The following is a 19,752-nucleotide window of genomic DNA, read 5'->3' as shown; positions in this document are numbered from 1 at the left end:
TCAACATTCAGAATCACCTTTGGAGACATAGTTACCTTATCACTCCAACTGCAAGAATAATTTAGCATGCAGATTTTATATAAGGAAGCAGCTGAATGATTATTCGCCACCACTAAATGCTCTTTGCTACAATGTATTTTTTCTTCAGAAAATAAGAACCTAAAATCAATAGCCGAAATATGTGCTCATTACCATTTATGTAAAAACATGTTTCGACTAACTTAGGAAAGTGCGCGTTCTTACTCGCGGGTTTTTACTGTAAGTTAGCCATAGAAACGAAATTACTTCATTTCCTTTGTGTTAGAGTCAAAATGGTAATTTAAAAGCATTTCATATGCAATTCAAGAGCCATCTTAAGCCCAGATTTAAAATGGGAATTAAAACAACTCCAATTATGTAATTTTTGTACCAATATGAAAATTACTGTCAGTGTGGTAATTTTTTTATTAATGTGATAACTGACAAACAAACCTGAGTCACTAAGACCAGTTCATTTCTATTGACCAACACCCTTCCAAACCTCTTATTTCATTGGTCCCTATAACCTGCACTACCTATTGTTTTCAGGGATAGGAGCATTGTTATGTCACCATCCCTATTGTTTTCCAAGCCAATCACAAACCTTGTTTGGAATCAGTGCAGGTCAACCTATTCACTTACCTTATCAATATCGTCCTCTTTGTAAGAATAATATCTCGCTTCATTAAACTGTTTGGCTTTGTTATCCACTTCATCCAGGGTTGGTATAGGAATATCATGAGCCTCGCACTAAAAAAATTTGTGGTAAATGTTTTGGTTTTAGGAAAGAATTTAAGAGAATACAGTAGAACCCTGGTAACTTGAACTCTGAAGGGAAACGAAAAATGGTTCGAGTTAGCGGGGAATTCGAGTTATCGGGGTAAATTTCAATGAAATTGTGACCAAGGGAAAGGAAATTTAGTTCGAGTTAGAGGAGAATTTGAATTATCCAATTTCCAGTTATCGAGGTTCTACTGTAATTAATTTTACGAACTTTCAGTGCTGATCAGGGCTGTCATTAAGTTTTGATACAGTCCCTCACCCGTAACCTCTCACAGCCTAAAAATTTGTGTTATCTTAAGCTTTCTACTTTGATCACCTGTAACATCAAGTGAGCTCAGCTGTAACAATGGTTACAGGTTACAGCCCTTAGGCTGAAATTCTCATGTATCCAACTAAATACCTATTGAGGTCGACCCAAATGAGAAAAGTTTGATGGTTGATCCATATGTCAAACTCAATAAGTTAGACTCAATTCATTTCCATGATGTACAATGATCTACATGTACAATTCTACATGTATAATGCTTACCAGTGAAAATAAATTATAATTATACTAACTTATGCATCAGGTTCGGCACATGAGAAGTTCGAGGTTTGAAATGAAGTTGCTCCAGTCGAAGTTCCCATGTGGGTCCCTCCATCTTAACAACTAACAGTGATTGATAAGTTATGGGTAGAACACAGCGTCTGTTTGCAGGGGAGGGGGGGTGGTGTTGGGAGGTGGAAGTAGTATTATTATCTACCTCTTCCTTCCATCGGGCAAATTCTGACTCAGTAAATCTTTGGTTTGACACAAATTCAAGTCTGAACACTCTTTCCTGATTACCATGTCTAAACGAAGGAGAGATAAAAATAAAATAAATCCATTTTGCAAACTATTAAAAATGTTATAAAATAATAAATTTAAAATTCTTATAAAGTCTTTTACAGAGGGAAACATCAATCAAAAAAAGGTATACATTAATGTCAATAGCCCAAGGTGGCAATTTTTTGTGAGTCTCCTAGAAAATGTGGGGCAGCACATTTGTGAAGATCAAACCAACCACTTAATTTCTAGTATAATCACACTGTATAGAATTAGCTAAAGTTACATATGTACTCAATAATAAATAATTCATAGAGTAATAAAAGCTTCACTGAATACCTTACCTTAGTTTTAATCCCTTGTTTGTTTTGGTATTCCCTAAAGAGTAAACTTTTGCTGTTTCCACTACATCTCTTATCTCCGCAACCTGGAAACAGTACATACAAATGTCATACATGTACATGTAGTTAACCCTTTAAGCCCCAAGATCCAAATACAAATTCTCCAGACTCATCTCCATACATTTCTTTTAAGAATAGTTGAGAGAATTTGGTTTAAGATCAAAGTATTCTTGCTTTGGTCATCAATTTAGTAATTCTCATAACCTTTACTCTTGTTGATCTGCTGATGTTGTTAGGAGAAAATTGATGTTGGACACTCTTGAGACCTAAAGGGTTAATAAACAAAGTAACAATACTTCTGGCAAATTAACAGATTATGTATGCCTTCAATTCACTTGTGTGTTCAACTTCTTTTAAATGAAGGGCAGTAAATAATTTTCATTGCATTGATCAAATCATGACTTCAAATAAATTGTTTAGCATTTTGGCGCAAGGATTCAAAGCTACAACTTAATAGACATTAGATAAATTTGTAAGAAACAGACATTTATGTTTCATCGGGCGATTTGGAGCACTTCTTGGGCAGCCCCCTCTCCACATAGCCCAACCAAAACCCCTTATGAACTAAGTATCTTGTAAAGTATGAGTCAGGTTAATCAGCAAAAATTCACAATACGTACTCATCAAGATCATTAAACTGACAGCTGAAAAAATTGCATGGCTTGAGGAATGGGCATGGTAATGCTTGTTGATAAACTATCTGAGATTCAAAGAATCTTTTACCCGGTATACTGGTCTTCCATCATGGTTTCCAATTCCAACACGGACAAAACATCCAGCAATGATCTTGCCAAAGAATGGCATGTGCACCCACCTAATAAAAAAAGAAAAATTTACAAAAAATATATTATATGTTTTCATTAAAAATGATTAGAAGTAAATGCAAGAACAGCTCTGAATCCTCAGATGTAAATCATCTATTGAGAAAGGAAACTTTTCTGTTCAATAAGCAAATCCACCTTGGCTTGTGACTCATTACTGACCTTTCCAGCTTGTGTCTTGAAATTCTTATTCTTTCAAGATCATCAATTGTACTAACTTTAAGAGGCTCGTCTTCAACTTGTCTAAAACATAATAAAAACAATCAAAGCAAAGGGCAAAAATAAGGGTATTTTACATGAATGTGTTCATGGTTTTCTGAGTTTGACAGTTAAAGGGCATTACATGCAGATGTACATTTCCCTTTAACCTGAAAAAAAAAAATGAAAGCGACAGCTGGCCTTCTGTTTTCAGTTAGCCAAAATTTAACTTCCCCTATAAACAGAGACAATTTGACAAAAGTGTTGTAGAAATATCAACTTAGAGTAATACTTACTCATCTTCAGATTCTCTGTAAGATCCTTCTCCTGAACTTGATTTGCTTTCCTCTTGCTCATCTTCATCTTCATCATCAGTAAACACGTCACTGGCCTTTAGCTGTGGCTCCTTCGGTTCTGCAACAGTTTCTGCTGCTTTCTTCTCCTTTTTCTCAGATCGTTTAGCCTTTAAATCATCCAATGCCTTGGCTTTCTTTTCTTCAATATGTCTCTTGCGCTCCTTTTTCCTTAGAGCTATACCTTCTTTTTCAAGATTTGCCTTTTCTTTCTCGCGTTTCTTCTTCTTTTCTTTTTTCTTGGCAAGCCTCAACTTCCTTTCAATTTCAAATCTTGTCTTGAGGGCCTCTCTTTTTTCAACACGGTTAAATAATTCCTGCTCACGTTCTTTCTCAGTCATTTTTTCAAGTCTCTCTCTATCTGCTTCATCTCCCATGAGATTATCATCCCACCCATCATGGTACTGTTCATCCTCTTCATCTTCTGATGACGATGATGATGATGATGACTCTGTTTATTTGAATTAAAAAAAACACACACTATTAAGGATACAAAAGTATTAATGAAGGTATAACCAAAGACAGAGCTGAACCCATTACAGTCACATTGATACACTACAGTGGTCCTCCACATCTACAAAATGCAAAGTCTCTCTACCTACAGCCCCCCTCCCCCATGGTGTAGTTGAGGTGGGATTACCTAGATGCGAAACGAAGCTTGAATGTAGCCTGCGACGGCAGCCATTTCTCCTCGCTCATCGCCGCTGAGGGATGTTACGCGAGGAGGAACGTCTGCGACTCAGCAACAGAAATTCCATACTGATGACGCAAAATCTGTCCGGAATCTGGTCAGAAGCACTAATTGGTCGACGGAGTAGATTCATTGTTTTAGCTATTGTTTACGAATGACAGACAAAAGACAAAAGGCCGCAAAGGTCAAATGTAAACGCGATGAATCTCTAACAATATGCGAATGGAGCTCATTCACAGACGAACACAACACTTAACCAAAATCGACCAGGAAAAACGTAAAATGGAACAAATTTGCATTTGGAACCCCATCACAACCGGATTTATTATATAACATTGATTTATGTCATCAGTATGGAATTTCAGTCGCTGAGTCGCAGATGTTCCTCCTTGCAAAACGTCCCTCAGTGGAGAAGAGTGAGGAGAAACATCTGCAATTCGCAGGCTAAGCTTGAGTGTTGTTGCAATTACCACCTACTGACAACGTAACTGGTTTTGAGAAAGGTGGCTGAAAGCAAAAATTGACTTTGTCTAAAGAATTTATGTATTAACTTGAACTGAATAAAAAGGAATGTCTCACCACCAGATGAAGTTTCACCACTTTCTTCTGAAGAAGATGCTGAGGATGAAGCAGCTTTCTTGCCTCCTTTCTTCACCTTTTCCTTTGCTTTAGCTTTCCCTTTTCCTTTACCATTTTCAGAATCCATTGTCCACTAAGAGAAAAAACATACATTAGGGCCATTTATACGAGGAAAAATAAGACGCATCTTACATAAGACGCGGCTTAAATAAGACGCGAACTTTCCGTATAAACGGCACATTTCGTCTAAAATAAGACGCGACTTAGCTAAGACGCGTCTTATTTTAGAACAGCCCTTAACACCTGTTCTTAGATAAGACGTGTCTTAGCTAAGACGAGAAAAACTTCATATAAATGACCTTTGCGTCTTACATAAGATGCGAACGCATAGTATGCATGCGTTAATTTTTGGCGCGCCACGTTGGATTGCCGTTGCTACAGGCAACATTCACATGAAAACGAGTCAAGAACAGAAATAAGACGCGAACCATTTATATGAGCTGTTCTGGTCTTAGATAAGACATGCTCGTATAAATGGTACAGTTCGCGTCTTATTTAAGACGCGTCTTATTTTTTCTCGTATAAATGGCCCTCTTGTATAACACCTAAGAAAATATATTGAAATCTACAAACAACAATACCGTCGCTTGCATCTAAGCGTGGACACAAGACAAAAAGGGTTGCGACATGACGTGTTTTGCAGCCAAACATTTGTTGACAGCCATTAAAGCAAACTGTTGCACCAACGGTAAGTTGTTTATTTTGTTTTTGACCTGCGTGTTCCGCTCATATTTCATTTTTCTCAACTCTGAGGGCCCCATATTTCTTGCTCAGAAACAGCACACTTGCCTCCAAAAAATTATTCTTAATGTCTAAAAATTCTTGCAAAGAATGTTTTGTTGAGCAAAAACAAATCAAGTCAACAACAGCTGCCTCCTCCAAACTTCGAATGTTTGGCACCAAAACATGTCACGCTTGCACCCAATTAGAACATGTTTTTTCCTCAAACAATCTAAAATGCTAATGAACAGGATGCTAAATAGTGAAATGACAGGGTGCAAAGGAAATCATTTTTACAGCTTGACATTCGGGCAAACGGAAGCTAGAATTTACTAGCCCAAACATCATTTCAACTAGCCCCAAGAGCTTTTTGACGAGCAGAATTGATTTCACAGTTCCTATTCAATTTGAATTCCTCAAAAAACATCACTTGTCCATCGTGCAAGTTAAGAACAGAATTCACTAGCCCAAAAGCAAAATCCATTAGCCCTAGACTATTGGACACTACTTTCTTTGCATGTTGAATGACTCGTTGGCTAAACGACCATAGACCGATTTTTGTTAAATACAGGGCAGCAAGGATGGAGAAGCAGTCATTCTACCACTTGCTTTAAATAGACTTATTGAATACAGGACGTACAGTGGGACTTCAGGAGTAAGAACTAAACACACATGTCCATTTATTTTATTTTATTAATAAAGGACTAAGGCTTTAAGACTAAGGGTGCTCTGGAGTTGTATAGCCCACGTATGCATATGATTTTTCATCCTAGTCTGCACACATGTGCTGCGTTAAACTTTAATGACAAATGTTAATTATAAATGTATGTAAATAAACGGATACAACTATTTGCACTGCTGCTCATTCCATCACATATAACTGGCTAATCAAGTTACTAGAAAGCTCAAGTCAAATGGGGGTGGGAGGTGTCTGTGATTTGAATGCGGGCAATTACATTACATGCCTTTTACTCGGGATCTACTATCCAAGCCCACATCCAAACAATTTTAACCATTCCTTCAATTCATTACCTCGTCATCGCTTCCTTCTGAAGAGTCTAAATCACTATCGGAATCTCCTGATTTTTGTGGCTTGGAATTCTCTTGAGCTTGTCTCGAACGCTTTGCGAGGGATTTCAGCTCCTGTCAACAACAACAGTACAATAATTCCATAGTGAGCGTCACTCTAAAAAAAAAACCCGTCCAACTTGAGATGCAGTAACTTTTTAGTCACCTCTTCGAAGTCTTGCTCGCTCTCATCATCGTCACTACTCGATTCTACCGCGACTCGCTTTCGTTTCCGCTTAGAATCACTGCCTTCCTTCGAAGTTTTACCCATTTTTCGCTCCTGTTCGAGAACATGGAGAAGAAGCTTTTACTTCCCAAAATGCATTTGGGGATAATTGTTGAGGCTTGGTTACTAAGTCTGTTGTCGTTCCGAGGCCACTTTTTTTGTACTCAGCATTTTATACGAAGTCGCATTTACGACGATTTGCGAGATCTTATACCCTCATGAAAGTCACAGAAAATATGGCTGCTACGTTACCTGATGGTGATTTTGCAAGTGAGGATGTACTAGTAAACCAAAAAGGAAAAAAATCGTCTACTTCGAAGGCGTCAAGAAGCAGTAAATTCAAGGTAATATACAGCATATCGTTGGTTTAAAGTTTTCATTTCATCATTCTAATATTCATCTTCGATTCACAGCTAAACTCGTTATCTAGTGAGTCTGATCTATCTGAAGTGCTTGTTTCACTGTTATAGGAAACCAAACCCATCCCAGAAGGATCTAAATCAAGTTTTTCAGCATCAGCTTTAGAGAAGTCGAAAAATACAGCTGGCAGTGAAAGAAGCTTTCTTTTGCTGGATGAAAAGGAAAATCTGCAGGTATTGACGTTTACATGAATTTTATTTAGATTTACTTGGGTGTGAATGGGGAGGGAAAACTTAGTTGCATAATAGAAGAAGAAAAAAATCTCCTTTCAAATGTATATATATTAAAAGGACTTACAATCGCGTAGCTTTTCTAGGAACAGTTTGCTGTACTTTCAACGCCTACGGAAAGATAAGCTAAAATTAGATTATTCGTACGTGTTTATGACGGGAGGTTGGGAAAAGTCATCATGCCTTAAAAGGTTGAGTGCATAAGTCGCGATCGAGTACTCTTTTGAGACCAGTTTTAACTTGCTGTCTTGGGGATGTGCCTTTCTAACTTAAAAGAACCATGTTAGAGTTTTATAATAATTAGCAAATTAAATATTAAATGAGACTAAGTATGATCTGGATTATGCAAATCTGGGAGGGTGTTATCTTTTGATCTGCTTCTAATCTTAAGATCATACAAAAGCCAAATCTAAGAAATAGAAATAATATTTACTTTAAAAACACGCCTACTTTGTTCAATGTTGAGTTCCCATCCTCATTACTGTTACTCAGCAAATTTATGATATGAAGAGATGCTTTACTAATCTAGCACTCACTTACATGTACAAATAGCAGTTGTCATACACCCAGCTGTATTTTTGTTGTTGCAAAATGAGCAAAATTTTCTGCCATTTTCTCCAGCTCTACCAAAACAGCTGAGCTAGCACAATCTCTCTCCCATGACTTCCTGGTTACCTTACCTTTTTCTGGCAATAGCCCGCACCATTGACGTCATCTTACTGAATATCGCAAATATCGTCCAAATTTTGTCAATTCTTGCTGTGCAGAATTCAAAAGAACTTTTACCTTAAGAATAAGATATTGAGGACCAAATTGTTGTGAAGACAATTTTAGGAATAGCTAAATTTGTTTTGCCACCATCTTGAAATAAGGTTATGCACTTCCCTTGCTATGATATATCTCTTTCCCCTCCTACCTACCCTTAAAAGAAGCAAACTAATGTTTTTCCAATATAGCATTTTTCTCATTATCAAGGGAATACCTTCAGATCAGGACCAATTCAGAGTCAATAACACACCCAACTTAGATGTGAAATTTGGGACCAAGAATTATAAAAGTCCATTCCCAGTGCTTCATCCCTGTTCCCTTACATGTACCTCCTCGCCGACTGCTTGTCCATGTTTGTGCGCAGTGTACTTAATATACTTGATCAAAGCTTTTTCAAAGATAGATTTTGAATATTGTACCACCATTATGCTCAAGTATCATTTAGATAAAGTCTACATGCATGTATGTTATCATTGAGACCCTCTCAGGGAAAAAATTCCGACAAGCTATATGCTCTTGAAACAGTAACATAAGGCAGATGAAATGGCAAGAAACAACATGAAGATGGTTGTTTGCAATGAGGAAAATTGCAAACACAATAGTAAAATATCAACAGCAACATGGCCTCCTTTTCAGCATATGAAAGGACCACTTTTGAAATTCAGGCTACGAACATTTGCATCCCCTCTATAAGAAGGCCTCTGATGAACCAGGTACACTGTATATTGATGTCTTGTAGGTGCATACTGTGGATGAGTTCATATCAAAGCTTTCATGTCGTGGAGAAACAAACATGAAGGTGGTTTCCATATTTGGAAACACTGGAGATGGGAAATCACACACACTCAACCACACCTTCTTCAACAGTGAAGAAGTCTTTGCGACCTCGTCGTCACAGCTTTCGTGCACAGTTGGTGTTTGGGCTGCTTATGATAATGTCAATCATGCAATCATCTTAGATACAGAGGGACTTTTGGGTGTGTCTGCCTCTGGGAACCAAAATCAGCGAACAAGACTCTTGCTAAAAGTTCTGGCAATATCAGACATTATCATCTACAGAACAAGAGCTGAGCGTCTTCATACAGATATGTTTACTTTCCTTGGCGATGCATCGGATGCATATCTGAAGCATTTTACAAAAGAGCTCAAGGATGCCTCAGAAAGATGTCACATGGATGTTCCTCTGTGCAGTTTGGGTCCGGCAGTCATTATATTTCATGAGACACAGCATACCCATTTGCTTGGAATGTCACAAAATGAGACTAGTCTTTCAGGTAAAAAAAGTTAAATATATGTAGAACTTAAACATCATATTTTCTTTCTTGAAATTTAATAAATACATGATTATAAATAGGGGTGACAAATAGAAAATCATAGGGTGTCGAAGAAGACAAGTCTCCAAGCCTAGTTTTATCGGTCTCCATAGAGTCAGAGTCTTGGACATTTTTTGCTGCAAAGGCTCGAAGTTTAAACAGAGGTCTCATCTACTCAGACTTCTCGTAAAGTCTCATGTTTTCTCATCAGTTGGCAACACTACTTTTTGTACTAAAATGCCACATTTTTACTTGAAACTGTTAATTACATCGCCCGTTCCACTTCTTTGGTTTGAATAATCTTTTCCTTATTGCTAACTCATGGAGAAATAAATGACTGATTAAAATACTATTTTTTTTTCAGAAACAAGAAGCGTTAAGAGCCCAGACGAGATTTTAAAGGAAAGGTTTGCAGATGTTGGTCGGGTTCCTTATGCTTTCAGCTCCATTAAGTACTTAGGTACAAGAACCGTATCACCTCCAACAGACTTCACACAGCTTATTCAAGCTGTGAAGGAGAGTTTGGCCAACAGCTCTGTGCGCTCATCCCGCTCACCTGCTGTCATTTTCAAAGCCTTGATGGTAATTGTATAATAATTATATGTATAATTCTTGTTTTGGTAAGGAATATGTGAAATGTCATGGCTAGGGCTTTCAAACCAGACCTGTAAATGTAACACCTGACACAACAGCCACTAACCTTGGCGATCCACCATTATTAGTAAAGCAGATTTTCCGTGTCTGACCAACTCTACTTAGTGACCAACATGCACCTCCTATAAGAGACCATTACACCAAAATAATATTTTCTCCATCGCCCTATATTTGAAACCTCCAGTATTAACGACCACCTCTCACAAGTGACGCTGCAACCACTTTAAGGATGACAGTTTTAGAATTTTTTATTTTTTTCAGCTTCTTCTAAGCAACCACCTGACATGACAATGCTCTGTTGTCTGTGTTCGCTGTATGTAATACAGTGTACATTGCTCAGAGTGTGAGAAGAACTTTGAGAAACAAATCGATTTACCTATTTCAATACATTTTCTCCAAAAAATAGATGTGTCTGGAAAGCTAATTCTCGTTGTACAAGACTCCTGCAGTTTGACTTTCAAAGGGACCACCCCCACCATAAAAGCAACCATTTTGGGTGATCATTTAAGGAAGGTTTGACTGTAATAATTAGCAAGGCATTGGTCAATGCTTTTGAGTTATCTCACAATTTTTGTTTTCTTCTAAGCTCCTTAATGAAAAGTTCAATGGCAACATTGAAAGAACGATACCCAACATGTTTCCTGATGCATACTTCACCTGCCAGGCTGCGTGCCTGTCGTGCAAGTAAGTGGCTCACTATTATCCAGTGAAGATAGCCTGCATGTGTAAACCCTTTTTTCTTTTGGAGCAATAAAGGATTTTGATTTTCCAAGCACTCTTCTTGTTTAGGATTAAGGGTAGAATGAGAGAGAACTTTCTTCCATGAAATTTGGTCTTTCTATAAGAAACATTTAGCAATGCTTTAGAGATTGGAGAATTTCTTCAGGAGTCAATAAACAAATTTTGGCGTTTGAAGCTTAGCTGAAAGTTGTTTGGTTTTCTGCTGGCTGAAGAGTTTCATTTATAGCTTAGTTGCTTGTGATCGTCTATTTCAGGCAATAATCGACCAGTTTGCTTCGAAGATTTTTCTGATCTTTCTGATTTTTGTCACTCACAAGAATAAAGCAATGTCTGCATCCTTCTCTCGACAAAACTTCCACTCACCATTGCGATTTCCTTCCCTATTCTTGAGCAGTCTAGAGTCATCGTCAGTTTTGTTTTGGGGGTCCAAGCTGGGCGAGCGTGTTGCATTGTGATTTGCATTAACCCGCCCCCACTGTCGCCCCCACTCAAATGACTGACAGAACAGAAAAACCCAAAATTCCTTCAAAGTTTGCAAAAGGCGCAGCACAATACAACAAATTTTGCAGTAAACAGAAACGACGAAATGTTATTTTTCCCTTGTGAAAAAAATGCTGTTGACGACCTATTTGAAAAGGATATTAGTTTCGTCATTTCAGCAAATTTGAGATTAATATATTTTTAATTGATACCGATATCTGTTTTGTTGCCATGGTTTCAGTGCACGATGTCAAAAGAGTATGAATCACGAGCAAGATGAATCAGTGGAGCATGAGTGTGAGGGCAAGTGTCATTATCAAGCTCAATACGACAACAGGATCTTCACCTGTAGAGTAAGTTACACATTGTTAAGTTGGTTGATGTGTAGGTGTAACCAGCTGCAGAATTGGCGTTTGATTTTTCAGGCGAGTGAGGGCAAGTACGAGGTGGCAGAGGGCGAGCGTAGAGCACTAGACACGTGCGACTTAAGGGGGACACTTCCATTGCGCGTGTCTGGCACCCCTCGCCCGCTTCGCCTGGCGCTTGTCGTCGCTTTCCTGAAACATAAGATGAGAAGCAAATTGGACAGGGTTTGTGGGTGGTTAAAAGTCTAGTAAATTATCTGAAAAGAGAAATGAGATCGATTTAAGATCTCTTGTTCTTCCGTCCGTCCGTCCGTTTGTTCATTTGTTTATTTAGTCATTTCCATTCATTCATTGATTTGTTCATTTAGATGTGTTATGAAAGAGGAAAGCAAGTTGTCGTGATTCCTAAAATGTGTTCATCCAATGACTCCGGATGGCTTGGTTTCGCTAAATATGCCTGGTCCGGGTAAGATTGAACCTTTTCTTACTATAAATAATCTCCATTGAACCTCACTTCTTGACACTACTAGCTTAGACTCCTCTTACTCAACCTAATTTTTGACCGTTTACTACCCAACCTTATTATTGTTTTGCTGGATCCGAATGTCTCTCGTACACAAGAGTGCGTAGGTTTGTAGCGCGTATAAATTAAGTACCTGGCCCACTCAAATTCAACTGATGTTATAGACTGAAGCATTTATTTTTCGTATATGCTATATGGTACTTCATAGTCATTATTCAAAGCGCTCTTGTTTATTAAAGGTAATAGCCGGAGACCTTCAGATTCGAAGACGAAGACGATTACAAGAAGAAAATTTGACTTAGAGTTTTTTTTTTTTTTCGCATTTTCTAAAAAATGGATACCCCGGCCCGCATTTTTTTTTTTTACTTTTTTGTTCAGAAAAGTTAACACCGTGACGGTGATTTTATTGAAGAAGGTTGCACCCTCTCCCGGTCGCATAATGGTTTAACTTCTAACATTACGGAAACCATTTATAGCTTGTTCCCGTCACCATGACATTCTCGTAAAACCCGTACTAGAATGAAGGCGACTATCGCGTTTTCCCGCAAACTGGTTTACGCGCGTGTACTACTTAGTATCGAGAAAAATTCGTTCTCGACTAGTCGTCCTCGTCATCCCTAAGGTCCCTATTTCTACAGGAGACGATTTGCGACGACAATTTTTAGGGCAACATCGTTGGAACAATGTTGTGACGAAGTGAAACATTGTCGCAACAATGTTTGCAACGCTGTGATGAACTGAAAATTGTCGTTGCAAAACACCCCGTGTAAAATTTCCTTAACAGAGTCCGTTACATTGTTTTGTAGGTACGTCCTCGAGTGTGTTGAATGTGGTGTCATATATCGCAGCAGACAGCACTGGTTTGGTAACGAAGACCCAGTTAACACGGTTGTTAGGACCGAGCTCCGCCACGTGTGGCCTGGGGTGAGCTATCGTTGAATAAAATGACTTCCGTACTAAGCAACACGCAAAGCAAACTTTAGAAAAAAGAAACACGTAGTCGTCGATCACGGTGCGTCCTTTCAAACACATAGTCGGGGAAATGGACTGCATTTAAACCTGGAAAACAGTTATTGTTTGACAATTTACAGCGTTTACTTGACGAGAGCAAACCTGCCGGCGCATCATTTTACGAAATGCATCAGTCAATTCCAGCTGCGCCCAGCCCCCTCCCCCCCCCCCGGGCTGACCCCCCGGGCATTAGCATTTTTTTTTGCCTTGGATGGCAAATTACCGGGGGTGGGGACTCTTGAGCTGTCAAATCACCCGGATTGGGGACAAAAAAAGAGGGCGAATGCCCCGTCCTCCGTCAACACTGCAACATTTTTCATTGATCGCACAGTCGAATATGCCGTTTTAAGCATTTTAATGTGCGATTTTTTGTTTCAATGAACGTCTTCCTTTGTAATAGCGCTAGGATTCTAATTAAGACTTCACGCCGCGACGACATGCACCAGTTTATAATTTTAGTATTGATGTAAAATTATTGACATTAAAATCAATAGAGCGCTGTAAAGTTATATATTATGAATAGTTGCATGGGAAATGTTTCTCTGTTTATCGCATCTTTCTGCCTTTGAAAGAGCAAGAAAACAGGACAAAAACGTTAAACACGTCTCAAGATACTTGTCAACAAAGTTATCACTTTGCTATTATTTTAGGAGAACGTTTCTCCGCTGGACAGTGGTAATGCGGCGCGGCGCCTTTTGGATAACGTCAGTTATGTGACCGACGCGTTCAGCAGTCTCAGTACTCCATCAAGTAGAGCGCTGACCAACTGGATTACGGACCAAGTGGCACCAGACTACTGGATTCCCAACTCAGAAATTTCTGTAGGTATCACCTGAAGGACACATTGTAGCCTGTCCTATAGTCATACGACTGTAAATTGATGCAGCAGAAGTTGATTTAGCGGGACTGTCCGAATTTGAAATGGTGTTTGAGACTACAATCGGCGACAAAATTTTTGAGACACTGTCTTCCATTGGGGTAACTTCAGAGAACAAAATAATCCACATCCCTCCCCCTCCCCCTCCCATCCATTCAAAGTTGGGGTGTTTGTTGTTTTCTATAGGTGGCTCGAACAGCGGCACAGCATTGAATGGAGGGGATGAGGGAGGAAAAGCTTTATTTTGTCCTTTTGAAGTCGGCAAAACGTCAGAATGATGGCCCTTTAGAGCAAAGTGTCTCAACTAATTTTGTTGCCGATTGCAGCTTACATTGAGATTGACAGAATATGTAGTTTCAGCGGAGTGAGAGGCAAGGAAAAAGTTTTAGTAGTCTGCTTTGTAGAACTTTAATACTTGACATGATGACATCTTTGCGAACTTCTTCTTCGGACTACTACACTGGAATGGTATCAGCTTACAATGATTCACCTCTACAGAATCCTGCCTTATATTGCCTCGTCTCCATGCAACTGTTAATGTCTGAGAGCCGTAAAACAATAATTTACTGTCATTTTAGACGCACAGCTAGTAGCGAACTAGAGGAACTTTTACACGACTGGGGACGCAAGCATAGAGCGAAAACTTTTGAACGCCGCAAGGAGAAATCTGTCAACGGGCTATGCGTTTGACTTGTACTCTCTCAGTTTCTGACTTCATTTCTTGTTTGTTTGTTTGTTTTTTCCCCTAGGCATGCCAAGAATGTCATCACGTGTTCGCTGACGGGGAGACCAAGCACCACTGTCGCGCTTGTGGTGGTGGAGTCTGTGGTGAATGCTCAACAAATAAGAAACCTGTCCCAGAGCGAGGCTGGGGTCAGACGCCTGTGCGGGTGTGTGACCGCTGCTTTGGAAAATCGCCGTCGACAATTGAGATGCAGCCCCAACCGTCTTGTAACTTGAGGTAATATTAGAGATACATTCTTCTTTCAAGGAACCGCAGTTGTTCTTTTTTTGCCCTGGAGGGTAGAGCTCTGAAATTTTGATGGTGATAAGTTGTTTGAAACTCAACAACAACAACAACAACAATCTTTATTGTGCTCTTGATACAAAAAGTGTTAAGACATTAAAAGGAAATAATTGTAAAAAAAAGAGAGAGCACAGCCACTCAGAAATAGCAAGAGCTAATCGTGCTGAGTGGCTGGGCCATGCGGAAAAGTAACTAGATATCAAAGTTGTTATAAATAAACAAATGCACACAAAGACACGCAGAGAAGAAATATATAAGCTGCAATAAATAAGAAAATACAAAAACGAATAAACAAAGAAGCAAGACGAAAACAACGAAAAAAAATGAAAAAACACGACGAAAAGAGGCAACAATTAAGATATTTCGACGCTAAATCAAAAACGCGTCCATCTTGCTCGCTGACCGCTGACTCAGGTTTGCGACTCTGGAGTACTTAACATGTACACGGAAAAACCGGAAATTCCTGTTGGAAAACCAAATGGTTCGTGCAATTCCGTTTGGGAAGCTTCAAAAAACGTGGTGTATAGTTTGAGGCAATGCAACTTTTTTTTAGTCTGTTCAGCTGATAGCGGATCGTTCTCCCACGAAGTTTATTTTATGTGTGCACGAGATTTCCACCCAGGTGGTTTGTTAAGTGGTAAGCATTTAGGGAACTGTGTTACCAAGGGAAAAATGAACGTTTTTGTTGCCTGAGAAGGGTGTTACTGGCCGCAATACACTACAGCACAGGTTCGGTTATCGTGTTCCCACTTGGCAACATCTATATACCTTATTCTCCTTTATTTTCGCGGGACTTAAATTTCGCGAAAATTTTCTGGGCACATTTCGCGAGTCTTTAATTTCGCGATCCGGGAGAAAAATTGTGTTTGCAGGGAATTTAATTTCGCGAAATTGACGATTAAGTGACTTTATTTTTTCTTTTTTACAAAAATTGTACGTTAAACAACAATTGAAACAAAACCAATGTGCTGTCCCTTAGCGGTAGCTGTATTCCTTTAAAAGTCAGTCTTACAGTAATAAAAAAAGTCTTCTTGTTCTTCCGAGTCATTATCGAGTATCGAGAGTATCGTTACATGTCCTTTCTAGGAGATCTCAATAGAATCTTCAATCGCTTCAAATGGATCCTCAGGGGGAAGACTAAACGATTTATCTAATAGTTGGGCGTTGCCAGCCTTTTCCCACCCTTTAGCGATGTGGTGCCTACAAATATCACTGCTGAGATGGTTGTACAGGCCTTCGTGGATTCCATGTTTACAAAGAAATTTGGAAGCCCATCGTCGGGGAGTTTTTGAGACGTTCTCACGAACGAAATATATCTACGATCGTTATGCAATCGCAGCTAACAAACGGCTCCGTGGTCGCCTGGCCGATTCGATTATAGGCCATTTGCCCAGAGAGATTTCTAGAGCTACTCGCTTTTTCTTATTGAGAGGTGGGATGGTTCATCTTAAAGTTACTGATGAAAACTATCGTCCATCCCCATTGATTCAGGGAGGTCTGGAAATTCCTGTTGAGGTGATATGTGAAATGGACGATACACCAAGGAGCAGGGCAATAATGGAAAGATAAAAGCCACTCGTAACTACACACTACGAGGAGCCGGGACAGGATGGTCAATTTGACGACTGTAAAAAGGATGTATTGGAGGAACTGTACGAAGATGATTACTCTTGAGGCGAATCTTGATACTGATTAACATCTAAGGTTGAAAGATGATAGCTCCTTGTACTAACACCTTGTGTTAAAAATTGTTTAGGACCCTTGAAAACACAAATACATGATTTTGCTATGTCCATTAAATTTCGCGAGATCAAAGTTCGCGGTTGTTATTTTTCGCGGGTCTTTAAGTTCGGGAATTTTTTAAAATCGCGAAAATCGCGAATTTAAGAATCCGCGAAAATTAAGGAGAATAAGGTATATTACAAAGATGGCTGAGTAATATTTCTATAAGAAAAGAGTGTCGTCATTATCAAACGTTATAGCTTGCGAAAGATGAGAAGAGATTTTTAACAAATCGTATTTTTTTCTCTTGATTCAGTGATTTGTCAGACGCGCTAGACGAGGAAACGCATCAGGAATTAGTTTACCCACAAGGAGACCAGACATTATATTCCGACCAGCCGTTCGGTCCAGTAGCTGCTCGTAAAGTGACTGAGGTCGTCCAATCAGCAGTGGGGATTTTAAAAACTGCAATTGATTATCCCAGGGAATTGATCACCGACGCAGCTAGACCCGGCTACTGGGTACCAGACTCCGAAATTTTAGCCTGTAGTTGTTGCAACTCCGAGTTTAAGGAGACTGATGCGAAACATCATTGCCGTGCCTGTGGTATGGGCGTCTGCAGTAAGTGCTCAGAGAGCAGAAGACCTGTGCCTTCAAAAGGATGGGATCACCCTGTCAGGGTCTGTGATCAGTGTGCTTCGAAAAAAGGACAACTTTAGATGAACCGTGATTTTTTCAGGATGATGATAAGTTGTCCGATCCAAACAGTTGTTTCCAACCGAGCGTGGAAAGAAACTTCAAGATCGCTTTGCTTTTGAATTGGTGTTTTTTGTTGAAACGAAAAACTCAACATCTTTCTCAGCCTATCAGATGGAAAGTCAAACACAAGTATTACTTGTCTACAGACAGTATTCCTGCACTCTTGGTTTCTCTGGTTTACTGGGTTAAGAACACTGTTCACTGCTTTGATTGGTCAGTCAAGGAACTATGAGTTTTGAAGAACACTATTTCGCTACCGTCGTCAACTACAGTAAACCTTCGAGTAAGAACCTGGAACCTTTTGACGAACCTTTTGGGCTAAGATTTGCCAATTAGGCCCCCTCTATACAAGAACCCTTTTAGCCTTAGATTTGAAACAGATCTTCTTATTTTCTAAAATGTATAAACAAAAATCTGTGTACTTGGGCAAATGAGATAAGTCAACATTCAGGATCATTTTGGAGACATAGGTACCTTATAACTCCAACTTAATGTAACGATATGCAGATTTTACATGTATATAAGGAATAAGCTGAATATCATTAAAATACTCTTAGGTACAACGTATTTCTTTTTTTTTTTCTTCAGAAAATAAAAATTTATGAATCTAAATACCCTAAATTTGTGCTATTTACCATTTATGTAAGAACCTGTTTAGGCTAACTTGGGAAAATACAGACCCTTGAGGGACGCCAGATTGCATTTGAGCAATGTCTGAAACTTGCCTTTAACGACAACTTAAGCTAGGAAAGCCTGTATCCAATCCCTTGTTTTATCCCGTACACCGTTGGAGTCCAGCTTTTTAATCACGCGCTGGTGTCCCACCTTAGGGACGGACCATTAGAAAAGTTATGGGGGGGGAGGGGAATTCTCGAGCCGCAGGAATTTTTTTTCGTTATCAAATTCCTTGTATGAATTTTTTTAGGCCATAGCATGAATATTTTTTAGGATTAATTGGCGTGCAATAATTTTTTTTCATTCAATTTTCCCTTGCGCGAATTGTTTTTTGTTCTTCGCCCGCACCCCCTCCCCCCCCCCCCCATAAGTTTTCTAATGGTCTGTACCTTATCAAAAGCTTTCGAAAAGTCCATGATCAAGACATCCGTTTGACCCCGCCCTGTATATTACATATCACGTCATGAACAAATTCCAGGAACTGTGTCTCACAAGACCCGTTTTCTCTGAAGCCATACCGCAGATGGTACAGGAGTATCGTTCCTATAAAGCTCTCTAAGTTGTGCCGTGACTACATGTAGTCACCTGTATTTGTCACGCGATCTAAGTCAAAATAATTAAATGAATGTCATTTATGTCAAATTGATGGCGTTTCTCGTGAAAATCTCGTACTACACTATATATCATGGAGAGGTGGCCGTTATGGGGAAGTAGGGGTGTAAATATGACAGATTTTTTTCAGGGAGTACAACATGTTTTCTATGCTAAGTTCATGCTTAAAAATAATATGGAGATAAAATACACAAAAAACTTGAATAAAGTTTTGAATAGACTTGCCCAAAGGTCGAGCTCAAAATTTTTCTCGAGCGCATAACGTGCGAGCAAGAATTTTTTTTTTATCAAAGTATGTCAAAAGAAAGGCAGTTCGGTAATTATTTTTTGTAAACTCTGTACTCCACTATATATTTACGTATCTACCAATATCTTTCTCTCCCTGCTATTCCTTAGCCGGAGGGGGGTGGAGAGGGTGCAGCTACCCCTAGGTAAAGATTTTGAAAGGGTTTATAAAATGTGATCGGCAAGGAAGTTACAAATTATATTTTAAAATTGGGTGCCTACATTTAAGCAACAGACCACACTTTCTATGGGTTTACCGGCGCGATAACCCACTTTGGATGTAGGGAGAACACTCGAAAAGCTTGTCAATCCCCGGGGGGGACACTTAGGAATTTTTTTGGGTGGGTATGTGCCGCCTAGGACTCCAAATTGGCACCCGGTTCTAAAAAAAATTTCCCCTAAAATTGATACCCCGTTCTAGAAATGGGCCAATTTTTTATACTCCGGTCTAGAAAGTTTGTAAATTGACATAGCCCTGTCTTTTTAAAAAGATATTTCTTTATTTGTTCGACTTATACATCAAATAAATGCTTCTTAATAAGGAACTGTTCGTTATTTATGCCTAAA

At 39.1% G+C, this 19,752-nt stretch overlaps 2 protein-coding genes across 2 annotated transcripts in view; one reads left to right on the top strand and one right to left on the bottom strand.

Annotated features, from left to right (window-relative positions):
• LOC140942594 (RNA polymerase-associated protein RTF1 homolog) overlaps positions 1 to 6,812 on the bottom strand; it is a 16,176-nt gene extending 9,364 nt beyond the window's left edge. Inside the window, exons 1-9 of the mRNA XM_073391517.1 lie at positions 6,664 to 6,812; positions 6,462 to 6,572; positions 4,650 to 4,782; positions 3,323 to 3,830; positions 2,991 to 3,071; positions 2,731 to 2,821; positions 1,951 to 2,033; positions 1,545 to 1,632; positions 661 to 768 (exon numbers count right to left, since the gene is read on the bottom strand). Coding sequence (XP_073247618.1) covers positions 661 to 768; positions 1,545 to 1,632; positions 1,951 to 2,033; positions 2,731 to 2,821; positions 2,991 to 3,071; positions 3,323 to 3,830; positions 4,650 to 4,782; positions 6,462 to 6,572; positions 6,664 to 6,768 — 1,308 coding nt within the window. The 5' untranslated portion in view covers positions 6,769 to 6,812. The remainder of the gene's footprint in view (positions 1 to 660; positions 769 to 1,544; positions 1,633 to 1,950; positions 2,034 to 2,730; positions 2,822 to 2,990; positions 3,072 to 3,322; positions 3,831 to 4,649; positions 4,783 to 6,461; positions 6,573 to 6,663) is intronic.
• A 67-nt stretch (positions 6,813 to 6,879) lies between these two features.
• LOC140942593 (zinc finger FYVE domain-containing protein 1-like) lies at positions 6,880 to 17,921 on the top strand. Its single transcript, XM_073391516.1, has 11 exons — positions 6,880 to 7,067; positions 7,194 to 7,316; positions 8,881 to 9,415; positions 9,819 to 10,036; positions 10,695 to 10,792; positions 11,571 to 11,682; positions 12,063 to 12,160; positions 13,024 to 13,141; positions 13,879 to 14,049; positions 14,855 to 15,066; positions 17,171 to 17,921. The coding sequence occupies exons 1-11, from the start codon at positions 6,942 to 6,944 to the stop codon at positions 17,571 to 17,573; spliced, it is 2,214 nt and encodes a 737-aa protein (XP_073247617.1). The 5' UTR covers positions 6,880 to 6,941; the 3' UTR covers positions 17,574 to 17,921.
• The last annotated feature ends 1,831 nt before the right edge of the window (positions 17,922 to 19,752 follow it).

The sequence above is a fragment of the Porites lutea genome, chromosome 7 (assembly GCF_958299795.1).
Source record: "Porites lutea chromosome 7, jaPorLute2.1, whole genome shotgun sequence".
NCBI classification, from domain to species: domain Eukaryota; kingdom Metazoa; phylum Cnidaria; class Anthozoa; order Scleractinia; family Poritidae; genus Porites; species Porites lutea.
This window is presented reverse-complemented; position numbering and strand designations above follow the sequence as displayed.

Coding starts and splice junctions, on each gene's coding strand:
- LOC140942593 (XM_073391516.1), top strand. CDS start 6,942: ATGAAAGTCACAGAAAATATGGCTGCTACGTTACCTGATGGTGATTTT. Junction 7,317..8,880: donor ATGAAAAGGAAAATCTGCAG/GTATTGACGTTT, acceptor GATGTCTTGTAG/GTGCATACTGTGGATGAGTT. Junction 14,050..14,854: donor TTCCCAACTCAGAAATTTCT/GTAGGTATCACC, acceptor TTTTTCCCCTAG/GCATGCCAAGAATGTCATCA.